Below are 24,750 nucleotides of genomic sequence, written 5' to 3'. Positions count from 1 at the left end.
TAAATAAATAAATAAATAAATTTATTAAAAAAAAAAAAAGCTACTACAAGATTCCTCTTTAAAAAAAAGAAAAGACAAAAATCTAAGGAAGGTATTCAGAGGTTGGTATTGTGCTTTATTAACTTTAATTTTCAAGGTTAAAATACCTAGGTAAATTGTCACAGAAAACAAACTGATAACTAAACAAAAAATTAAAGAAAAAAAGGCAGTTTGAAACTTAAGCCTAGATTTAAAAGGATTCTAAAGAAATACAAAAAGGAAAAAGATCATCCCAAAGACATGTATGTGCTAGAAAAGTAATACAACAATGAAGGAGGGGGACATTTCTGGGGGAATGAATTTGGTTTCACTGTTTCCAAAATCACTGTTTCTTACCTTCTATCAATCCCTCATAAATCACATTATATTTCAAGTTCCCTTCACATTTGAATCGTTACTTCTCATTCAGCTCTCCCCACCACCTTTTCCAGAGTTTTTAATTGCTTTTTTTTCTCCCTGTTGATCAGAAGAGATATACTTTAAATAACTATACTTCTGCGTTCTTGATCACATAGTATGTACAGTGCTAATTACTTTCTTCTTGAGCATTCTAACTTCCTATTTCAACCTGGACAGACTGCATTCTGGGTCTTCTGTACAGACTGGGGTTTAGATCTCAACTCTGAGCTGGTTCTGTTTCTTTTGTTCTCATGACTTCTTTCCTAGATTCTTTAGTTGACTGAGTACATAAGTTTTTCAGAAAGTATGTCTGAACGTGGTCCACAGCTCAGCAGCGTCAGCATCAACCTGGAATTTGTTAAAAATGCACATTCTCTGGAAACGAAAAGACTGTTGAAGAGATATCTGCATCCCCATATTCACAGCAGCATTATTTACAATGGCCAAGACATGGGAACAATCTAAGCATCCATCAATGGATGAATGGATAAAAAAGTTCTGGAATATATATATACCATGGATATTTTTCAGCCATAAAAAGGGAGGAAATTCTGCCATTTGTGACAACGTGGATGGATGCTGAGGGCATTATGTTAAGTGAAATAAATCAGACAGAGAAAGACAAGTACCACATGATCTCGTTTACAATATATGTAAAATCTAAAAAACAAACAAAACCCCAACCAAACTCAGAAAAAGAGATCAGATTTGTGGCTACAAGAGGCAGGGGGCAGAGGGAGGAGGAACTGGATGAAGGTGGTCAAAAGGTACAAACTTCCAGTCATAAGATAACTAAGTACTAGGGATATAAAGCACAACATGATAACTATAGTTAAGATTGCTATATGGTGAACATGAAAGTTAAGAGAGTAAATCCGTGAGTTCTCATCACAAAGGAAAAAATATTCTTTTCTTTTTCTGTATATGAGATGACAGATACTAACTAAACTTGCTGTGGTTACCATTTCACAATATATATAAATCAAATCATTGAGCTCTACACCTTAAACTTACACAGTGCTGCACGTCAATTATATCTCAATAAAACTGGGGGGGCAGGGGGGATGCAAATTCTCAGGAGTGACCCCAGACCTACTGAATTAGAATTGGGAGGGGGGGGGAAGCCATTTTTGTTTTAAGAAACCTTCAAGGTGATTCTAATGTACCCTAAAGTTTGATAACCATTAGTGTATAAGTTTTATTGGATCTCACTTGTCTAGGTTCTTAACCTGTTTGCAGATGAATAATCTATTTCCTTTTCCTCTGTCATTCAGAACCTAAGCAATACAGAGCTCAACACAACAGAAGGACTAAGTACTCCAACTAAGGAACAATGAGAAACCATGAAGTAATATATATATTACCCCTCTTAGGAATCTTTTCTTCCAAACAATCACTGACACTAAAAAAAAATACATATCTAATACCATTTTTGGATTTTTTTGTTGTTTTATTTTGTTTTTGGCTACTTTGAGTATAAAACCAGTATTTTATTTAAACAAGAATAAACTGGGTGAGTGTGTTGGGTCAACTTCTGAATTCCACCTCATAAACAATTTTGGTCCAATATCCATTAGTTACATGTACTTAGCAATCACTTAAAATGTGGTTAGTCCAAATTACAATGTGCTTACAAGTTCAAAGCACAATCAGATTTCAAAGATTTGTGCCAAAAAAAATGGTAAAACAGTTCATCAATAATATAAGACTGAGTACATGTTGAAATAATATGTTAGTTTAAATAAAATGTGATCTTAAAAAGTCAGTTTCACCTCATTCTTTTCCCCCTTTTATAAAAGAGGCTACTAGAAAATTTAGAATAACATATGTAGCTTACATTCTATTTCATATTCTGAGTCTCATGAGGAGGGACTACTGAGAACAGTGCTCAATGTGCCAGAAGACCCCACTAAGTGAGGAATCACAGCACTTGGGATCCAAACATATCTGTGCCTTTTAACAACTAGTCAGCAAAACCCTGGTAGAATTTCACTGTTCAAAAAATGCTCTTCTGAAAGTGGTAAAATCTTTATCCAACTATCATACATTTACCACTCTTACTATACAAATGAATGTAGATATGGTGAGGGAAGAGATTTAAACATGGGTAGAAGACTGGACGTGTCTACTGACAGATAAATGGATAAAAAAGATGTGGTGTATACACACACACACACACACACACACACACACAAAATGGAGTACTACTCAGCCATTAAAAAGAATGAGGGGCTTCCCTGGTGGCGCAGTGGTTGAGAATCTGCCTGCCAATGCAGGGGACACGGGTTCGAGCCCTGGTCTGGGAAGATCCCACATGCCGCGGAGCAGCTGGGCCCGTGAGCCACAACTACTGAGCCTGTGCGTCTGGAGCCTGTGCTCCGCAACAAGAGAGGCCACAATAGTGAGAGGCCCGCGCACCGCGATGAAGAGTGGCCCCCGCTCGCCGCAACTAGAGAAAGCCCTCGCACAGAAACGAAGACCCAACACAGCCAAAAATAAATAAATAAATTTATGTTTAAAAATTAAAAAAAAAAAAAGAATGAAATAATGCCATTTGCAGCAACATGGATGGACCCAGAGATTATCATACCAAGGGAAATAAATCAAGAAAGAGGAAGACAAATACAACATATAGCACTTATATGTGGAATCTTAAGTATGACACAAATGAACCTATCTACGAAACAGAAACAGACTCACAGACATAGAGAACAGACTGTGGTTGCCAAGGGGGAGGAGGGGTGGGAGAGGGAAGTATTGGGAGTTTGGGATTAGCAGATATAAACTATTATATATAGGACGGGTAAACAACAAGGTCCTACTGTACAGCACAGGGAACTATATTCAATATTCTGTGACAAACCATAATGGAAAAAAATATGGGAACTTCCCTGGTGGCGCAGTGGTTAAGAATCTGCCTGCCAATGCAGGGGACACGGGTTCGATCCCTGGTCCGGGAAGATCCCACATGCTGCGGAGCAACTAAGCCTGTGCGCCACAACTACTGAGCCTGCATTCTAGAGCCCGCAAGCCACAACTACTGAGCACACGCGTCTAGAGCCCACGCTCCGCAACAAGAGAAGCCACCAGAATGAGAAGCCTGTGCACTGCAATGAAGAGTAGCCCCCGCTCACTGTAACTAGAGAAAGCCAGCACACGGCAACAAAGACCCAACGCAGCCACAAAAAAAGAATATGAAAAAGAATATATATATGTATAACTGAGTCACTCTGCTGTATAGCAGAAATTAACACATTGTAAATTAACTATACTTCAATAAAATAAAAAAAAAAAAAAAAAAAAAGACTGGACATGAAGGGCCAGAAAAGGCAGCAATAAACAGCCTACCAATCTGAAGTGATGATCAGGACCCCAATCAGCCCACAAAGTGCCAGTGAGAGAATAGCTGATTTCAGTCCTGTTTTTGGCTGCAAACCCTTGTTTGCAGAATACACCACATTATGACTTCTGCCTCCCCAAGGCAGAAGCTGGAATCACTGTCCCAACCTCTCCTGCAGCTAGAGTGCATGCGTGTGACCAAGGCTTCCCAAATTAGACACACTGCATGAAATCTGGACTCAAAACAGAGCAACATGAGGCAGCAGGAACCACAACCTCCATTTTCTGGTGAGAGTGGAAGATTGTGGCAGAAATGGAACAGGATGGCATAAATCCCAATGAGAGACTATGGTAGGACAAGGACCTGTGCCCAGGGGTGTGGCTGAAGGTCTTTGCCAAGGCAGGCTAGCAATGTGACCTGAGTCCTGTTCCTGGCTGTGCAGCCTCCAAGACACATTCTCTAAAAACCAAAACTCAGATAGATACAAAAGATATCAAAACAAGTTGAGAACTTTAAAATAGTATTTACCTTGGGAGAGAAAGATGTACAGAGGGGTATTAGAGATCTGAACTGCATCTGTAACATTATGTTTTTAAAAAAAAAAAACAAAAAAAAGCAAAAATGGCAAACTGCCAACACAGTAGGAATACTTGTTCTAAATATTTGTCTGGATACTTACTTTTCAAATGTTTGAAAAGCAACTGGGGCCCTAGGTAGGAATGGCACTAATGAGGAGAAGGAGAGGAAGAAGAAAACAACAGTGGCTATTATTTATTTGAGGGCTTATTACGTTCCAGGCAGTGTACTTAGGACTTAGCATTTTATGGAATCCTCAAAGTAACTACAACATAAATTCTTTTATTTCCATGATGTAGCTAAGGAAACGGACTCAAAGTGGTTAAGTCACTTGTCTATAACCATATATCTAAAGAATCAGAGGCAGATGGAACTCATGTTTGTTTAAGGGCAGTCTGGCTCTTGATTACCTCCTTCCTCACTCTCAGCAATTCTACACTGAGGTGAGGGGTTAGGGACTGACTGCCCCAGCACAGAGGGAATGTGCAACAGCAAAAAGAGGAAGAGGGACAGAAGTTGGGATGACAAATGAGGAAGAATTGTACTTTGATCCACTGAAGGCTTGAGATCTTTACTTCTAGCAACAAAAGAATCAAGTGCTGAGAAATCTCCTTCCCCAAAGCATCCTTCACTTAGCAGGACCAGACTGACCAACCAGCCTTGTATGAAGCCTCAGTTCCTGCCCTATAGAAGTACAGAGAAGAAACAAGAAATTCTATGGGTGCTAAGTGAAACTGGACTCCTAGAATTCACCATCAGAGGGTCTTCTCTCTGGCATACACATTTAACTCCATGTGGATACTTTAGGAAGTACCCAACTCAAGAGGGCTCTTGAAAGTGAAGTTCCAAATGAACCACCTTCACCTAGCTCAGGCAGACCTATCAACAACAGGAAACTTAGGCCTTCCTGGTATTGTACAAACTGTGAAGGTATTTACATGACAGCTCTTCCTTTTGCCTCAAGAAAGTGCCTCCCTATCTTAAATAAACATATGCTACTGTGATATTGTAATATAATTTTTGGTCTTTTCTCTGATTCTTGATCTGAGCTCTTAAGACCTTTGTAATTTCCTAAGTGATAATATAAATGCTAGGATCATATTATTTTCTAATGAGGCAACTTTGGTGAGCTCCTGGATGAGGGCTGGTCACCTCAAAGGCCAAGCCATAATTAGAAACTTGGTACTTTCAGCCCCACCCTCCATTCTCTGGAGAGGGAAGAGGGGCTAGAAATTGAGTTACTAATCGATCATACCTATATGATGTAGCCTCCACAAAAATCCCGAAAGTTTGGGGTTTAGAGAGTTCCTGGGTTGGTGAATACATTCACGTGCTGGGAGGGTGGTACACCCCAACTCCATGAGGACAGAGGCTCCTGTGTTCACGACCCTTCAGAACCTTGCCCCATGTATCTCTTTATTTGGTTGTTCAACCGTATCCTTTATCATTTCCTGAATTATATAATAAACTGGTAAATGTGTTTCCCTGAGTTCTGTGAGCTGTTCTGGCAAATCATCATACCCAAGGAGGGGTAGTGAGAATCGCAATTTATAGCCAGTTAGTCAAAAGTACAGGTGAGATAACCTGGGACTTGCAACTAGTGTCGGAAGTGGGGGGCAGTCTTGTGAAACTGATCCCTTAACTTGCGGGGATCTGACGCTAACTCCAAGCAGATAGTGTCAGAACTGAATTGAATTATAGGCCAGCCAGCTGGTGTGAAGAATTGGTCATTGTGGGGGAAAAAACACACATTTCGGGGCCAAAAGTGTGAGTGTGGTAGTAGCAGAGTAAACGGACACAGTGAGTTTTATTCAGACAGCTACTCTAATTAACTTTTGACACAGACCTTTGTCTCCCATCAATTCACTAACACTGTTCTAAGGATACGATTACTTTGTCAAATCTAACAAGCTATGTGGCCGCTTCTAGGCTGGAAAGATGAGAAATTCTTGGGGACAGAACAAACTCTCTGGGATGGCGACAGATGGTTTTAAAAAAGCAATCTAATTTTACCGCAATTAAAAAAAAAAGCAACTTAGAAAACTCTCTGCCCTCAAGGTAATGAATTGTTTTGAAATTTCAAGTAACATTAATATAGGCATAATTTTACATTCTTATCAAAAGGGTTAGGTTGAGACACAATACTATGGGCCAAAGAGCCTTTTAACATTTGAACTGAGAAGGCAGGTCTGTTCAGCTCCATATTTCAGTGTACACGTCACCTCTCTAGTCTCATCCTTTCACTCAGTGCACTCCAGTTACACAGCCATTCTGCCATTTTTCAAATAAGCAGGCTCCCACCTTAGGGCTTTGATTTGGAATGCTCTTTCCTCAGATAACCATATGGCTCACTCACCAGCTCTCTTTGGTCTTAACTCAAAAGTCACCAGGATATTAAGGCTTACCCTGACCACCCCCATCTGGTTTGTTTTTCTCCTCTGCATTTATCACTTATATAACAAGATTTTTAAAAATCTTATATATCATCTAACCCCTCCCAGCTATAATGTATGTTCCACAAGGTCAGGAAGCTTTCTGTCTTGTTCAGTGCTGTACCTAAACATCTAGCAAAGGGCTTCATCCATAAACACAAACATATGGAGATGTCTGGGATAGGGGAAAAAAGGTTAAGAATCATTGTCCTATACAAGTTTAAAGCAAAATATTCGCAAGCAACACTTTTTTTTTTTTTTTATTACAAAAGTAGTTCATGTTTAAAAAAAAAAAATTCAAGCACTCCTCCTTAGTACCCCACTACCCCGCCCAATTACTGTTTTGGGCTTTATTACTACTATTTAAGGACCACTACATTCTACATATGCTAAAAGCCAGTGATACTAAACTGGTTCTGACACTCTATAATCTGTTAAACGTCCTGCTCTGTCAATATACATAGATCTATCTCATTCTTCTGGCTGCACAGGACAATATAGTACAGTTGTATCATTATTTGCCATTTCCCTTACTGAAAGAGTGACTTGTTTCCAGTGTTACTACTATAAGCAATGCGGCAGTGAATATCCTTATATACACATTTATCTGTGAACACAAATGCAAGGCCAAAGGTACGCATATTTAAACATTTGACAAGTATTGCCAAATTCACTCTCAAGAAAATCACACTAATTTATCCTCTTATACACTTGCTACCCTGGGTGAAATCTTTATAACTGTTTTCCTATCTAATAAATAAAACATATTTCATTTTAAAAACTTACACTTCCATAATCACCAGAAGCATGAAGCATCTTTTGACATACTTACTAGCACAATCTGTATTTCCTCCCCCATGAACTATCTATTTATATCCTTTGTTCATTTTTCCACTAGATCATTTTTCTTTCCTATTTTGTAAGTTTCTTGTGTATTAGAAACACTAGTTAGGAGCACAGGCTCGAGTTAAAACAGCTTGGGTGCAAACGCTAGCTATCAGAAGATGAGTTAACCTCCCTATACCTCATGTGCTATTTTTAGTTTCAAAAATTATACTTTTAGGGCTTCCCTGGTGGCGCAGTGGTTAAGAATCCGTCTGCCAATGCAGGGGACACGGGTTCGAGCCCTGGTCCAGGAAGATCCCACATGCCACGGAGCAACTAAGCCCGTGCGCCACAACTACTGAGCCTGCGCTCTAGAGCCCGCGCACCATAACTACTGAAGCCTGCATGCCCTAGAGCCCGTGCTCCACAAGACAAGCCACCGCAATGAGAAGCCCGCGCACCGCAACGAAGAGTAGCCCCCACTCACTGCAACTAGAGAAAGCCTGCGCACAGCAACGAAGACCCAATGCAGCCAAAAATAAATTAATTAAATAAAAAATTTTTTTAAATTATACCTTTGGGCTTCCCTGGTGGCGCAGTGGTTGAGAGTCTGCCTGCCGATGCAGGGGACACGGGTTCGAGCCCTGGTCTGGGAAGATCCCACATGCCGCGGAGCAACTAGGCCCGTGTGCCACAAGTACTGAGCCTGCGCGTCTGGAGCCTGTGCTCCACAACAAGAGAGGCCGCGACAGTGAGAGGCCTGCACACTGCGATGAAGAGTGGCCCCCGCTTGCCACAACTAGAGAAAGCCCTCGCACAGCAACGAAGACCCAACACAGCCAAAAATAAATAAATAAATTTATAAAAAAAAAATTTATACCTTTAAAGAAAGAATATACAGACCTATAAAACAGATCAAGAAACAACATGTGTATAAAATAATTTTGTAACTGCTAGGCCCATGTTTTCTGTCACTCAGAAAATGTTTTTCCGAAGTCTTATATAAAGTTGTATCTTTAGCCATATATTTATTGATATTGTCTGGCTTATGATTTTTTTTAAAACAAGTTTTTATTGTATTTAAGACACTTAGGTTTTTTTTGGCCACGCTGCGCAACTTGCAGGATCCCCACCAGGGACTGAACCTGGGTCCCCTGCACTGGAAGCGTCGAGTCCGAACCACTGGACTGCCAGGGAATTTCCTGGCTTATGATTTTGATAGCTTTAGATTTATTAACATTGTCAACTTTCATATAACATTAATAACAACTTACAATCTTTATTTAAATTAAATCTACAAAGCCAACTTTTAGAAAAATTAAATTCCATTTGGCTTAAGACAGTTATTAATGAAAATATATTTGTCTTAAAAATGTTTTTAATTTATGAAAAGGAAAGAAAGATTAGTCTCAAGAAAGGTAAACTAGGCTTAACTAAACTTTGGTCCAAGAATGCTTGGCTAAAAGGTCTTTTTTTTTTTTTTCCAGCCATGCTACGCGGCTTGTGGGAGCTTAGTTCCCTGACCAGGGATCAAACCTGGGCCCTTGGCAGTGAAAGTGTGGAGTCCTAACCACTGGACCGCCAGGGAATTCCCTAAAAGGTCATTTTTAATTTTAAATAAAGGGGATAAAAACTACTTTTGCACATATCATATACCACAAACCATATCTTGGCAACTTGTACGGTAGAAATTTGTGGTAAGATTTTTTAGAACTACTTGAATAAAGCAAAAAAAAAACCCTCACCTAGGAAATTTTTTTTTAAAGGAAAAAATGAGGTTTCCTCTACCTACACAAATAACTTGAATTAAAATTGATAACCTGTGTGGGAAAGGGAACCACACATAAATAGCCGCCTAACAGGCTGGCTAAAATGTGACCCGTAGAAAAAAAATATGATTCTTACCAAAAGAGCACTGATAATTATTATTGAATTATTATATCACTTGCTGATCAAGCTAACATTCCATGGGCTGTAAATATAGTAATTTTTATGCAGGGGTCCCCTGAGGCCTGAAAATTAGTTCAAAGATTCTTTCAGGGTAAAAAAAGATTGGGAAAAGCTATCTCAGAGTTTACTTCTTTCCTTAGGAAGGCTTTCCACAACCTAAAATTACAGAAACTTTCTATACTGCCTTTTCATATTTCATAGTTCATTGTTTTCTTGTTATCTGACTCTTCAACCCATCTGGACCTTATTTTAATTATGAGAGGTATCTGACTATTTCCAAAAGAGGAGTAGACTGCCTTACTCCACTAATGGAATATATCCTTTCCTCACTGATCAGCAGAGCCACTTTCATCCTATACGTGGTATCTACTCATAATGTATGCAGACACGAGTGTGTATATGTTTTAAAGTCCTTGGTCAACTCCCAACACATGGGTCCCCAAAGGAGCCTTCTACTCTTTGTATTCTTTACTTCTTGGATTAGGGGACCCTGAGAACTGCTCCACCTTTCCTAAAAGTTTCTCTCTTAGATGAATTCCTCTATCACCTGATTCTGTTTGTTTCCTCTCTTGCAGCAATTCCTCAGATTTAGTGGGTTTAAAAAAAAAAAAATCATTCCCTATTTATTATTTTTAGTGAAGTTTAGTTGCTGTACAATTTTATAAGTTACCGGTGTACAATATAGTGATTCACAATTTTTAAAGGTTAAGATTTAGTGGGTTTTTTGATGGCACTTTTTTTCCCCCAGCACTGCTAGAAAAAAAAATTTTTAAGTATCTTTTCAGTCACTGAGGATGGGAAAATATGTGTTCTTATGAGTCCACCATATTGAACCTATCTCATGGATTTATTATTTTATTTCTTCTTCCATTTACAAGGGGTTTGGGAAAAATGATGATACTAATAGGTGATCTCAATTAGCCATCTTGAACGTAAAGTCTCAAAAAACACTTTAAACTCAAATCCCAAACTATTTTAATCTTAAGAAAAAGAAGATCCAAGCAGTAAAAAACAGAATAATTTCTTCAACCGAAAAGTCAGGCCTTCCCTTTTTACCTTTCCTGTACCCTTCCTTCCTTATAGAGACTGGAATAAACAACTGCATCCCTCCATGTGCCAGATGCTTTCTTGTTATCTCATTCAGTCTCACTAAATAGTATTATCCCTACTGACAGATGAAAAAACTAGCACTAAAAAGATTAAGAAAATATCAACAAATAAGAAGTCAGGTCAAATTTAAACCCAGGAATGCAACTCCAAAGCCCAGGTCCTTCCAATATACTCACCTACATTGCTAAGGGGCAAAACCTTCTATCTCACCAAACACACCTCTTCACACTCTTGCCTCTCCATCACGTTCTACTCCCTTTCCTATCACGTTCTACTCCCTTTCCTATTCTCTTGGTGGAAGTCATGGAGGGCAAAGTGAAATGCAACCACAATAGACAATAGCAAGAAAGCAGCATTTGTAACTGTAGGAGAGTTTTAGTTTCACATAAGGACCCCTAAAGAGGAAAACTTACCTTCTCGGCAAATGTATTAAGTTTCTCATCTTTCAGTAAGCATATTATCAATTAGCATTATTTCTTGAGGTTTATAAATATCAAATGCAGGCCTAGAAATTTACAGGTGACGTTGAGTCATGGAACCATACAACTACATGAATAAGAGCCTTTCCATTTAAAAAAAAAGTTCCAAATATCATGCTTTTAGTAATGAGCTAAGACTAGCCCTCCTATGTTCTTGATCTGCTCAGGGTGACACAGACAGAAGGGGAGCTTCAGTCACACATAGTGTGACACATCCAAATCCAGTTCCAAAAGACCTCTTAATTTCTATACTGTTCAGTTCTCCAAAGCAAATGACAAGTATCTGTAGCCTCTTAAGTTTACAGTAGTTGCAAATATTTTTAGTCTATGTTAACTATGAAAGCCCTTGTGTAAGATAAAATGTTTTAAAAAAACCAGAATATTCCCCTTGGTGAAAATAATCTCTGACATCTGTATATAGACGTGATGCTCTACTAACCAAAACCCTGATGGCAAATAAAGTCTATTCAATAGGATGCACCTCAACATTTATTTCCCTTTTACCTGAACCTGCTGTGGCTGTTGAACCTGGATCTGCTGTTCTTGCTGGGTTTGTGGCTGAACACTGGTGGTGACTGGACAGGCAAGTTCAAGCAAAGACCCGGCCACTTCGGTGCTGTCTGTGTAAATGCAGTTCCCACCCTGTTGGTACACCATGGTAGTGGTGGCCGTCTGCTGGAACTCCTGAAGGGCTTCTGGCCCCTTAGAGGCTAGCGAGTCCAGAAATTCCTTCATCCTGTGTTGCGGGACAGACCGCGCCTTCACTCTGATGTACTCTTCAAAGGAGATGGTGTTCTCCAGAGAATTATTCATATTGCAGAGTCCTTAGGGTTCCTAGAAATAAAATAAATGGACAGAAGTCAAAACTATGTCACTGTTTTAACATACTGAAATGCACAGAGCAATCACTCTTGCATCAGTGTGGACTATTCAGGGCAGCTGTATACATCTGGAATCCAAAGTAAGATTTTATTAAATTACCTTATTTTTTTTCAGTTAATGGCATCTGAAAATTGTTTCCATAAACATTTCTTAAATCAAACTATCACACTGAAAACAAAAAACAAAAGCATGTGTCACAGTACTGGATGAAACGGGCTGCAAATACACTCTCCACCCAGCACTAGGCCAATCCCATCTTCTCTGCAGAGCCAAGCACTGGACAAGAAAAGTCACATGCAACACTGCTCTGTGACCATCAGAGAGGACTACCAAGGAAGGTAGGAGCCAGGATTCCTACCAACATGTTCTATTTCCACTGCCAACTATGTTTTACAGTGAAGGGACACCTATGCCACCTAGCTGTGGCAAGACCCTGGAGACAAGGGATGTGTTCATTTCCCACCAGAAACACCAAAAATCCCATTTTGCTGTATACTGCTCACATTCTTTTGCTGCACAGCTTACTGGTTAAAAGCATGGATTTTGGAGCCAGCCTTTCCTGGGTTTAAAATCCAGCTCGAGGGCTTCCCTGGTGGCACAGTGGTTAAGAATCTGCCTGCCAATGCAGGAGACACAGGTTCGAGCCCTGGTCTGGGAAGATCCCACATGCCGCGGAGCAACTAAGCCCGTGTGCCACAGCTGCTGAGCCTGCACTCTAGAGCGCGTGAGCCACAACTACTGAAGCCCGCGTGCCACAACTACTGAGGCCCGCGTGCCACAACTACTGAGGCCCGTGTGCCTGGAGGCTGTGCTCCGCAACAAGGGAAGCCACCGCAATGAGAAGCCCGCCAACAAAGAGTAGCCCCCACTTGCCGCAACTAGAGAAAGCTGGCACGCAGCAACAAAGACCCAACGCAGCCAAAAATAAAAATAAATAAAATAAATTTATTTAAAAAAAAAAACCCAGCTGGAACTCTCCTTTGCTGTGTTACCCTGGACAAGTCAGTTAACTTTAGTTTTGTCTATAAAATCGGAATTAAAATAGCATGTACGTCAAAAAGTTGACTTGAGAATTAAATATATGTAAAGCACTTAGAAAAGTACCTGACACATATACAGTGCCACATAATTATTAACTAATTCTATTAAAGTAAGTGGGGGGAGAAAATTGAATAGTACCTTAAATAACTAGGTCACTTCAGAAATCAATTCTGCAAGTTTTTCATCAGGGTATTTACCTTAAGAATTAATCTGGAGACTTCCCTGGTGGCGCAGTGGTTAAGGATCCACCTGTTAATGCAGGGGACAGGGGTTCGAGCCCTGGTCCGGGAAGATCCAACATGCCTTGGAGCAAATAAGCCCATGCGCCACAACTACTGAGACTGCGCTCTAGAGCCTGAGAGCTACAACTACTGAGCCCACGTGCTGCAACTACTGAAACCCCTGTGCCTAGAGTCCGTGCTCCTCAACAAGAGAAGCCATCGCAATGAGAAGCCTGCGCACTGCAACGAAGAATAGCCCTCGCTAGCCGCAACTAGAGAAAGCCCACGCGCAGCAATGAAGACGCAACGCGGCCGAAAAAAGATAAATAAAATTAAAATTTAAAAAAATTAAAAAAAAAAAGAATTAATCTGCAAGGGTGGATAGTAGCTGTCAATCACCTGGGAGACAACCATGCAATCTATCCATGAACTGCTGAGGGCCCTGTCACTGCTGCTTTCATACCATACTCATACTGACCAGTACCACCTCCAGGACAAAAGCAATGGCAGGATATGAAAGTTACACAAACCAAGTGAATCTCTTTGCCAAAAAAACACTCTCAGTCAATCTCAAATGTCTAGAAAAGTGATTTGTTTCCTTGAGCCATCCGACTAGAAATATCAGTCTCTCTTTCACTGCCCAGATGTTGTCTTCTGTTAACAGATATAAGGTGTGTGGGTAATCATATATCTTCCACCTAGCTCTAAACTCTAGTAGACAGGACTGTGTCCTGGTCCTCTCTGAATGGCTGATACGTGTAGGTACTTTGTATATATCTGTTGCACTTGGAATTCAATGTGGAACAAAAAGGATTATGACTCTGTTCCTGTAACATCTATAACTTACAACCATAAAATGTTATGCTTTTCTCTAGTAAATGGTTAATCTATACCTTGGGGGGAAAAAAAGCCCTATATATCCAGGGCAAGAGACTAAAGGAAAAATATGATCCTTACTGCTATTAATTTACTGACACCGGCAATATTCCTGTGGGAGGCTGTTTAAGTATAGTATACAAATTATATTCAGGTACTTTCAAACAGAATAGACCCAGCAATAAACCTTTTATTATGATGCCCATCATATATTGTAAATATATTTCTCCATAAATAAAGAATACTATCCTGTCTAAAATGCCTAGACCCCTACTCTCAGGAAAGCCTCCACCTCTTAGGAAACCCCAAGCACAAGAGAGTACAGAGAACGGCAAGTACACGTCAGGGGAGTGAGTGCAAGGTGAAGCTGTTGCTGATGGCCTCTTGTCTTTGGAAATTTAACACTTGTTTGTCCCTTTGTCACCTCTCTTCTAACCATCTCCCTTGCCCAGTTCTCCCTTCTCTCCGTTGCAGAGGCTCTCAGTTATCTTTCTCAGGACAGAAAATTAGAAGGTCTTCTATGAGACTTCAAGATTAAGCTATCAATGATATCCATGGCACATAGAGTAGGAGGGGCATCAAGGACAAGCACTTCATACTCAGAGCAGGCCACTCCAGCATAGGTGACCCACAAACAGTCACTAACCACATTGGCACAGAATGTGTCAAAGCTTCCCTCTGATAACAGCATCACAATTGAAATTTCCCTCTTAAGGAAGCATCTCTCATAATATAGACCCACTAATATTACAAAGTTCACAATATGTGATTCTAATATCCAATTACATACACCCTTCTGCTCATAAGGGACAAAGGAGAGAGTGTGAACAACCATTAACCAGTTCTCTACCATGTTGGCACATATTTCAGTTTTTCACCTCCATTATAGAAAAAAAGCAGAGGGCAACTGAAATTTACACTTCCCCAAATTAATTTTCTTCAATAATTAGTTGCATTCATGTAAAATACTTAGAGATTGCTTGAATTTTGTCTGTGCTAGAATCGTAGCTACTGTATCAAAGCAATTTTTTAAAAAGTATAGAGAATCATGCAAATCATGCAAAAAAAAAAAAACTTTTTCTGCTTCAAATCTGGGAGAATATAAATATGACCAAGCACAAATACAAAGAAACACTGAAAGTTAAGTTTACAGAACCAGAAAACCTTCACACAAATATTGCTCGGTAAAGGCAGTCCACAGAATCTTCCTAGTGACCTTATTTCCCTTCACTCTTTTAAGTTTCAGTAATCAAGGAGGCTTAAGCCTCATCTGAAGTCTGATATTAAGTACAAAGCAGAATTATACCAATTTTTCTTCCTAGACACAAGCTTTCTTCAGTTTTCAGTGTAGAATTCCACCTGGTTTTTTTTTTTGGGGGGGGTTTGTCTTTGTTTTTTTTGGTGGGGAGGGTAAAAGTAACACATCTACTTTCTTAGAAAAACTGTTCAAATAATATAGCAAGGTATAAAATGAAAAGTAAAAACAGCTAAGTAGGGGCTTCCCTGGTGGCGCAGTGGTTAATAATCTGCCTAGGGACACAGGTTCGAGCCCTGGCCAGGGAAGATCCCACATGCCGTGCAGCAACTAAGCCCGTGCGCCACAACTACTGAGCCTGAGCTCTAGAGCCCGCAAGCCACAACTACTGAGCCCATGTGCCACAACTACTGAAGCCTGCGCGCCTAGAGCCCGTGCTCCACAACAAGACAAGACACGACAATGAGAAGCCCACGCACCGCAACGAAGAGTAGCCCCGCTCACCGCAACTAGAGAAAGCCTGCGCACAGCAACAAAGACCCAACACAGCCAAAAATTAATTAATTAATTAATTAAAAAACAAAACAAAACAAAACAGCTAAGTATGCTGTGACCTCTGGTTCTTTTTTTTTTTTTTAAGGACGGAGGGGGTTTTATAAGTGGCCAAAAATTGTGAAACACTGCAAGACAACTCATTTTTTTTCTCATAGCACAGTTCAGAATGTTAATGTTTAAATTAAATGTTAAATGTTTAAAATTACTCTCTAAAATTTTAAACCGCTTTCTCCAAATTAAGAATGTAAGTGAACCATAAATAGAGGGAAAATCCTGCTCTATTAAAAGAAGGCTTCATATGTTCTAATAGAAAAACCACAATTTAATTGATTTTTAAAAATCTACCTAAATATTTCAAAATAACTGTTTATGCTTCCCTGAATTAACTAACTCCCAGTTTTAAGTACTACTTTTATTTTATTTTATTTTAACATCTTTATTGGAGTATAATTGCTTTACAATGGTGTGTTAGTTTCTGCTTTATAACAAAGTGAATCAGTTATACATATACATATGTCCCCACATCTCTTCCCTCTTGCATCTCCCTCCCTCCCACCCTCCTTATCCCACCCCTCTAGGTGGTCACAAAGCACCGAGCTGATCTCCCTGAGCTGATCTCCCTGTGCTATGCGGCTGCTTCCACTAGCTATCTATTTTACATTTGGTAGTGTATATACGACCATGCCACTCTCTCACTTTGTCCCAGCTTACCCTTCCCCCTCCCTGTATCCTCAAGTCCATTCTCTAGTAGGTCTGTCTGCATCTTTTTTCCCGTCTTGCCTCTAGGTTCTTCTGACCATTTTTTTTTCTTTTTTTTTAGATTCCATATGTATGTGTTAGCATACGGTATTTGTTTTTCTCTTTCTGATCTACCAATTTTAAATATTGGTCTGTCCTCTAGGAAAGGTGTTAGGGCATTTAAATCACCTTCCTCTCACTAACCCCTGCCAATCATATTTTAATTTTTGTCATGATCAGTTTCATAGCTTTAAACCTCTAGTTGTAGGCACACTAATTTTATAGTATCTCTGGACTTCCATCATGTAAGATAAGGAAATCAAAGTTCCATGCCCTCTATTTTTGACAAGCATTTAGCTAAGTGAGTATAGCTTCTGTTTAATCAATCTTTTAGTTTTAACAACACAGCATTTCATACCAAATCAAACTCAGGACATTTTTTTTTTTTTTTAAATCAAGGTTCCAGGACTTCCCCGGTAAGTCCAGTGGGTAAGACTCCGCGCTCCCAATGCAGGGGGCCGGGGATCGACCCCTCGTCGGGGAACTAGATCTCACATGCATGCCGCAACTAAACAACTAAGAGTCCGCGTGCTGCAACTAAGACCTGACGCAGCCAAAAAAAATTAATAATCTTTAAAAAATCAAGGTTCCAAAGATGATAAAAACCATTCTGCTCCAAATAAATCCTACCTGTCAGTACTTCTAGAATACTACATTCAAAACAGTCACTACAAGAATAGTCCAAATGTAAATTTATTTCCTGAGCAGAATGGCAAATAAGATGGATATTCAGTTCTCAGAAAGAATGGAATAAAAGCTTGGAAAAGTATCTGCTATAAAGCCCCAAAGTTCATTCTTTAAGTTTTCATCAAAAAAAGAAAAGACCACACACCTTTAAGTAGGGAAAATTCTATAAAACTTAGAAAACGTTGATAAAGGTTCATACACAGGTTCACTATATTCTCCTCTGTTCTTATGAAAATATTTGAAATATCCTATGACAAAACCACCTTTTGGTTTACAGCTAGCCATGTATTTTAAGTAGTTGAGACTCCAAAGTTATAAAACCTTCTGCAGTGCTCCAACCTTACAGTCTACTGTTGGCTCTAAGCAGAAGCTACTACTTCCTAATTCCCATTGCTTTTTCCTTTCACTAAGCCCCCAAGAGGTTCTTCACTGACTGTAGAAGTCCACAGAATCATCTGAGAACCACTAAATCAGAGAAAGCTAAATATTAACAAATAATGAATTCAATGGAGAACTTAAAAAATATGTAACGGAAAAGGCCAATTTGAAAGAATATTCCAATCTGCTCATTTATACACAAGGTTTCATATCTTGTCCTTTTAATGTGCTCACTTGGCAGTATCTACCAGACTGACACATTCCAATAATGAAAGTACACTAAGTCAGCATTTGACCAGACACAAAAGTGCTGCTTGGGGCGGGGGATGGGGGGGTTGGGGTGGCTTCAGAAATACATTTAAATATTTGAGACCAGTCAGTGAGTAAAAAACAACACTGAGAAAAATTAAACATATTCTCAATAGTGGTGATAGGTTCTTCCTTTGCTTTTATGCTCAGAAAAAGTCTGCCTTTACCATAAACTCATTCACTTACAATTTTTAAATTTACAGTATAATTATTTATACAATGCTTTGATCCATTTAGAGTTTATTTTGCATAGTGTGAAGTAAAAGCCTAATTTTATTTCCAAAGACCCAACAACCCTGTATCATTTACTGAATTACTGAAATTTATTTGCCCGCTGATTTAAAATGCCACTGTGATTATATATCAAATTCATATAAAGAAGGTCTGCCTCCAAGCTTTTTGTGTGATTCCACAGATCCTTCTGTAACACAGTAACTTAAAAAAAAAAAAAGCATGTTAATACCTAGAAGATCCACCTTCCCCCAACAAAATGTTTGGTTTTAAAATAAAAAAATTTAGTGACACAGAAGACAAATTATGTGGGAAAAAGGAGGCCAATACAATTGTATTTATATATCCCAGTATGGTTTAATTATGTACCCAAGAAGAAAAACTGGCATAACAGCAGTTATGCCTGGGTAGTGTGGAATAACAGAGGACTTAAATTTCTTCCTGTTTAATACACTCCTGTATTTTCCGCAATTTGTATTAAACCAAAAAGACAGTTAAAAAGTAATCCTTTCTGCATAGTGGTTATACCACAATAACAGTCAGTAACAGACAAACAAACAATTCTGGTTGTTCATAGTTTGATTTTTCCCTCAAAATCTGAAACTCTGAAAGACAAAACCATCAAGCAACAGAAGCTTGCATAATAATGAAGACTGTTAAATTCAAGACGTTGCTCACCAGATACATAAGGCTGAGCCTTGGCAACAGAGAAAGAAAAATGGATAAACTTAATGAAACTACACTCTATAACCCCAAAAGAAAGAAGATCCTTAATTGGCCCCAAGTCAAAGACTCAGTGAGGAGCATTAAGTAAACTGATGAACTAAAATACTTCTGAAAAACATGAAGCTGGAGGGATAGCTGAGTACTCCCAATTTCTGGGAATCAGAAATGGAGGGGAAAACACTCTGGGGCTCTTTGGGGTGGAGTCTGTAGCCAAGCATTTGCTTCTGAATACTTTAAGCATAGCTGCTTTGCAAAACAATAGACAAACCAACCCCCCCACCAACAGACCCAGGAAATTTTCACTACAACCGCACACATTTTTACTGGTTATTTCCCCTGTACTTCCTTCTACTGGGGCTTAGCACAGTGCCTGACAAAGAGCAGGCCCTCAGTATACCACAGTTATCATTATTCTAATTATTTTATCTCTAGTACACAAGAGGAAAAGGTTACTCCAAAGCAACAATCTATTACATTTCTGTTTGCTAATTTTTTTCTATTTCAGTACTAAGGGAAGGCCTAAGTACTCAGGGGAGTCATCCCTTCTTGGGTCCCCTCGAATCTGGTACCTCTTCCAGGCCCCCATGCAGCTCTGCAGGGTGGGTCTTGAATATGTGATGAACTAAGAGAAGACACTCGGAGCTGCCTCAGAGCCCTGCCTCTTCCTGTTTACCCAATGGTCATGCTCTTGGGCCCCTCTTAAGGCTCGCATCTACTAGCAATGGTTCCTCATAGCTTAGTTCTGGTTTGAAGAACACATTCACATGAAAAAAACATCAATTTCCATTTTAAGGAGTCACAGTCACATTTGTCCTAATTAACATAAGGAGTCATTTCAAAGAAGCAGATGGGGAGAAACAGTTCTATTCTTAAAGATACTAACCCACCACACGGTTTGTGATAGAAATTATCCCATTAGGATAATTTCATCTGCCCCATGCCTTCACCAGATAGAGAAGTCCCTGATATAGGGGCATTTTCACCATGGTTCTAGTTCTGGACAACACACTTTCAACCAGAAAATTAAACTCATATTCCTACCAACGACTGATGAGCTGTAACCTGGCACAACTGTTTGCATTAACTAGTGAAGTTTGAAAACGTCCATTCCACATGATCCAGCAAATTCTATCCCTAGATGTACATGACACACACTTATACAAATGTACTTAACCAAGAATGTTCATAGTAGCACTGTTAATAGCCCCAAACTGGAAGGAATCTAGATGTCTATCAATAAGAGTGAATAAATTATGGTTTGTTCAAACAGCAGACTACTATACAGAAATTGGAATGAATGAACTACAGCTGCACACAACGTGGATGAATGTCACAGGCACAATGCTAGAATAAGATACAAAACAGCATGACTCCATTTATATAAAATTCAAAATTAAATAAAACTAGGTTGTTGAGGGATACGAAGGTAGTAAAAAGAAAAACAAAGAACATGATTATCACAGAATTCAGAATAGTCATTGTCTCTAGGGAATGAGAAGCTGCAACCAGGAAGGGACTCATGAAGGGTTCAGAAGTGCTGGCATTGTTCTATTTCTTGAAGAGGTGCTAGTTACACAGTGGTTCACTTTATAATTTTTCATTAAATTGTATACAGATCTACTGAATTAATATGTATAGATAGATACTTCAAACGCACATGCAAAAAAGAGCTTTCTGACACAGTCCACCAGCTCTACCTACAGTTTTGCCCTAGCCTAAAGTGTGACAATAAAGGACCATTCTTTTCCCCTTTTCAGCAAAGCAAGGGGTTAATCTATCATTTCTTCATGCAGCTACAATTAGAAATCACAATCCAATGTGACAATTAGGAAAAAACTAGTGGAGCATTTAAGTGAAGCCTGGAAAGGACTTAAAACCTCTGAAACAAAATTCAGGGCAACTACCTACAAAGAAATTGAAAAGAACAGGTGTTCATATAACACTTCATTCTGAGGCTGAGAAATAAAAGACCATTACAGATAAAGGGTGGCCATTTAAAAAGTACGCTAGCAGGCTCCCCTGGTGGCGCAGTGGTTAAGAATCCGCCTGCCAACGCAGGGGACACGGGTTCGAGCCCTGGTCCGGGAAGATTCCCACATGCCGCGGAGCAACTAAGCCTGTGCGCCACAACTACTGAGCCTGCGCTCTAGAGCCCGCGAACCACAACTACTGAAGCCCGCACGCCTAGAGACCGTGCTCCGCAACAAGAGAACACACTGCAATGAGAAGCCCGCGCACCACAACGAAGAGTAGCCCCAACTAGAGAAAGCCCGCGCACAGCAACAAAGACCCGACTCAGCCAAAAATAAATAAATTAATAAATTAATAAAAAAATATAAATAAATAAATTAAATAAAAATTAAAAGTACACAAGCAAGAAGCATGGCATATCAAAGACAAACTTGTACTTGATTAAATTAAAAGAAGGCATGCAAGCTTGAAGGAAGAAATCCCTGATTCTGAAGCTGTCATGATGGAGCACAGCCACACCCAGAGCCCTTAACTTTGGTTACCTTTTGGAGCAATTCAAATTTACATGAAACTTCAACCACAATTTGATCTTTCCTTTAAAATGGCAACATAAGTGGAAAGGGGTTGTGGAAAGGCAGACGTTCATGGAGAGGTACACAAATTATTCATCACAGAAGACTGGAAGCAGGACATCTTTTAATAAGGAAATCTTAGTTAATGAGCTTATGAAAAAATATTATCTACAAACACCAATTTAAAAGGCAGACCTCAAACGTAATGGTTAAAAATTCCAGAAAAAGCAGGCCTAAATGGTGTATTAATATTTTAAGTGTATCCTAGATAAACTTGACTGCTTGTCTTTGAACCATTTGGATCCTTAGAAAAACTGATGCCTTGTCATGCTAAAACCTGAAAGTTGCACTGACTTACATTTTAAGAGGAAAACACTGTTCAAGCAGCAAACTGGCTGGCTTCAAAGATGCCAGTTCTCCCACATATTCAATTTTCCAGCACCTACTAATTTCTGGCAGACAGCACCCAGAATGACTGGCAGGATTTCTAACGTTTCAATATTACCAGGAAAAAAACTGCACACATATTTCCAGCATATGAATAATTCTAACTCACCAGTCACCATGTTGCATGCATTTCTGCTGCTTGTCCTGAGTTCTTAAGACCTGTAACATTCTAAAGAAGACAGAACAAAGAAGTTCCTTCCATCCTCAGCCTCTTTTAAAATTTTAACCTTGTTCTTAAAATAATACAGTATATTAAGAGCTTTCTAATAATACAGTATTTAGGTAGTTTTCTACCCCCACCATTTTCAAATTTAATTGCTAATTTTAGTTCCACTTAGTTTCTTTTTCCTTAAATTTAATGAAGCAAAACTGTAAAACGTAAACTAGCACATATTTTGTCTTAGAAAAAAGAAGTACCTATTTCTCTGGACAAACCTAGAACTCCCCTGGCACCAGAACACAGTGCTGGGATTTAAAAAAATAAAAAAGCTGAAAAGGATTGAAATCCTGTATCAAAAGTGACCTTTGCAGGCAGATTTCAGATCTGCTGGGGACCTTCGGACTTACAAAAGACGGCAAAGCACTGATTATCAGATTGTTCAATTTCGTTCTGAGCAACTTTTTGGCTGAGCAATAGCGGGCCCTTTAACCTAACAGAGTACAAGTAAGCCCCTCCCAACCAAACAGAGGAAAAGGCTGCATTTCAGGATTTAAAGTGGCAATTTAGAGCTTGGGTAGTTTCACAGTGTCCATAGAAGTGGATCCCCTTCCGGAGCGCACAGAGGTGACGTCTAAGAATTGCGCTTTAATGAAGAATTACTTTCTAATGACAAGAAAACAAATACCACTGAAGGGCCCTTTAGGATTTGCCTTCCCTCTCCAGCACAAAGCATCAAAACAAGGTGAGGAAAGTCGACGGGGTTCGCTGCCCTCACAGACGAACAGAGCTCGGTTTCAGAATCAGGGTAGCACCCTCCCAAGTACCCACCCTGCACATGGGCCTCGGGACACCTCATTCTTAGAGAACCAGCAATCTCGCCCACTTCGCAGAGGAGCGGGGCCGCAAGCCAGACCGCAAAGCAGGTTGGTTTCTCCTCAGGCCTAGGCCCCGTTGGTCCGGGGACGTCACCTGAGCAGGAAGGGTCCAACCCACAACCTTCTCCAAACTGCAAGCTGCCCGCCCGCCGCCCCTCCCCGCAGCAGGAGTGTCCTGCGCGCCCGCGCAGCGGTGCCGCCACCCAACAGCAGGCCGCGCGCCTGCCCGCGACCCCCGACTTCGGGGCGCGCGCCCCAGAAAGCCGCTCTGGCCGACGGGCTGCAGCTCCAAAAGCCGAAATATCCGGGTCGGGAACGCGCACGTCAGCGGCCACGCGCACCGGGAAGGCCGCACAGCGCGCGCGCCCCCGAGCATATAAACAGCCCCAGCCGCGCGCGCCCACCAAAGCGCATTCGCGCGCCGTGCCCACCCGGATCCCCGAGCCGCCCCTCCCCCACCCAGGGGGCGGGGGCGTGCGAGCCCTGGGTCGTTCTCGGCTCCGGAGCCACCCCGAGGTCTCCTGGGCCCAGCGGCAGCGGCCCGCCCGCCCCCGCCCGCCGTTGTGTGGGGTGGGCCCGCTGTCTCAGGCCCGCAACCCCGCCACATCCCTGCCCCAACTGGAGCCCTCACCCGGCGACGTCGCCGCCGCCGCCGCCGCCGCCGTTCTACCCGCCGGCCCCGCCGCACCGCTCGGGGCCCCGGTTCTGCCGTCGCCGCTCCAAGACCGACAGGATTTTCCCCTCACAGCTCCCTGGGCGCCATCTTACATTCAACCCTCGCAGCCAATGAGTGCCGAAAGCCTCTCTCGCGATGATTGGGGCGTCGAATCCCGCGAGAACTAAGGCTGCCTCCTGGCCAGACTTAAAGGGAACGCTTCTGCAGAGGAGAGAGGCCGAGCCTAGGGCTGCAGGAGCGGCAGGAGCCCGGGGTGTAGGGCGGAGCGTACCGCCCTCAGACGCCCCTCCATGTGGGGCGGAGCCAGGGCCGAAGATCGGCCTAGCCCTGGAGCCTGGGCAGGCCTGGGCTTGAAGCTCACTCTCAGGACCCTTATGCCGCCTGCCGGGGCCTCCTCCTCGCAGCCTCACGCTGTGCGGAGACCAGACTCTTACTTAAGGTGGGCCCCACAGCCTCTGACCTAGGCCCGGCGCCTCCAGCCGCACCCCACCTGGGAAGCCCCGGGTCACTCTCCTCCAGGAATCCCTACCATCTGGGACCCACCCCTCACCCTCTATCTGCTGTCATCCTAATTCAGTCTTCCGCAGTCCAGTCCACCTTAAAGCGGGCCTCGGGTAGCCTGGTGTTTGTATACAGGGAAAATGTGGAGGGTGTTAAAGCTGCAGGCACACGCGGACTTCACCAGTAGCCCACACTGCCCCAGAGAGGCACAGACTACCATACTGTTTCTTAAAAAGGCCTCTGGACCTTTGCACTTGTTCATCCTTCCCTGGCAAACTCCTAGTTCTTTGGGGTTCCCCTCAGGAGTCACTTCCTGAGAGTAGTCTTCAGAGGCCCAGGCTGGGTCAGAAACCTCCTCCAGCCTCACACAGGCCCCAGGGAGACATCTGCACAATACCTGGTCGCCCTCTGTCTCCCCAACTAGGTAGTGGACTTAGAA

The 24,750-nt window shown here is 41.3% G+C and overlaps 1 protein-coding gene across 2 annotated transcripts in view; it reads right to left on the bottom strand.

Moving 5' to 3' along the window:
* The window catches only part of QRICH1 (glutamine rich 1), a 55,695-nt gene extending 31,769 nt beyond the window's left edge, over positions 1–23,926 (bottom strand). Inside the window, exons 1-2 of one of the 2 annotated variants that reach the window (XM_068559557.1) lie at positions 23,766–23,926; positions 11,655–11,984 (exon numbers count right to left, since the gene is read on the bottom strand). In XM_068559557.1, the coding sequence (XP_068415658.1) occupies positions 11,655–11,963 (309 nt within the window). In that variant the 5' untranslated portion in view covers positions 11,964–11,984; positions 23,766–23,926. Of the gene's footprint in view, positions 1–11,654; positions 11,985–23,087; positions 23,255–23,765 lie in introns of those variants that run through there. The other variant, XM_068559558.1, reaches the window with a different exon arrangement.
* Positions 23,927–24,750: the final 824 nt, after the last annotated feature.

Source organism: Eschrichtius robustus, chromosome 12 (assembly GCF_028021215.1).
Source record: "Eschrichtius robustus isolate mEscRob2 chromosome 12, mEscRob2.pri, whole genome shotgun sequence".
Classification (NCBI taxonomy): Eukaryota; Metazoa; Chordata; class Mammalia; order Artiodactyla; family Eschrichtiidae; genus Eschrichtius; species Eschrichtius robustus.
The sequence above is the reverse complement of the archived record's forward strand: the minus strand, read 5'-3'. Positions and strand labels throughout refer to the sequence as shown.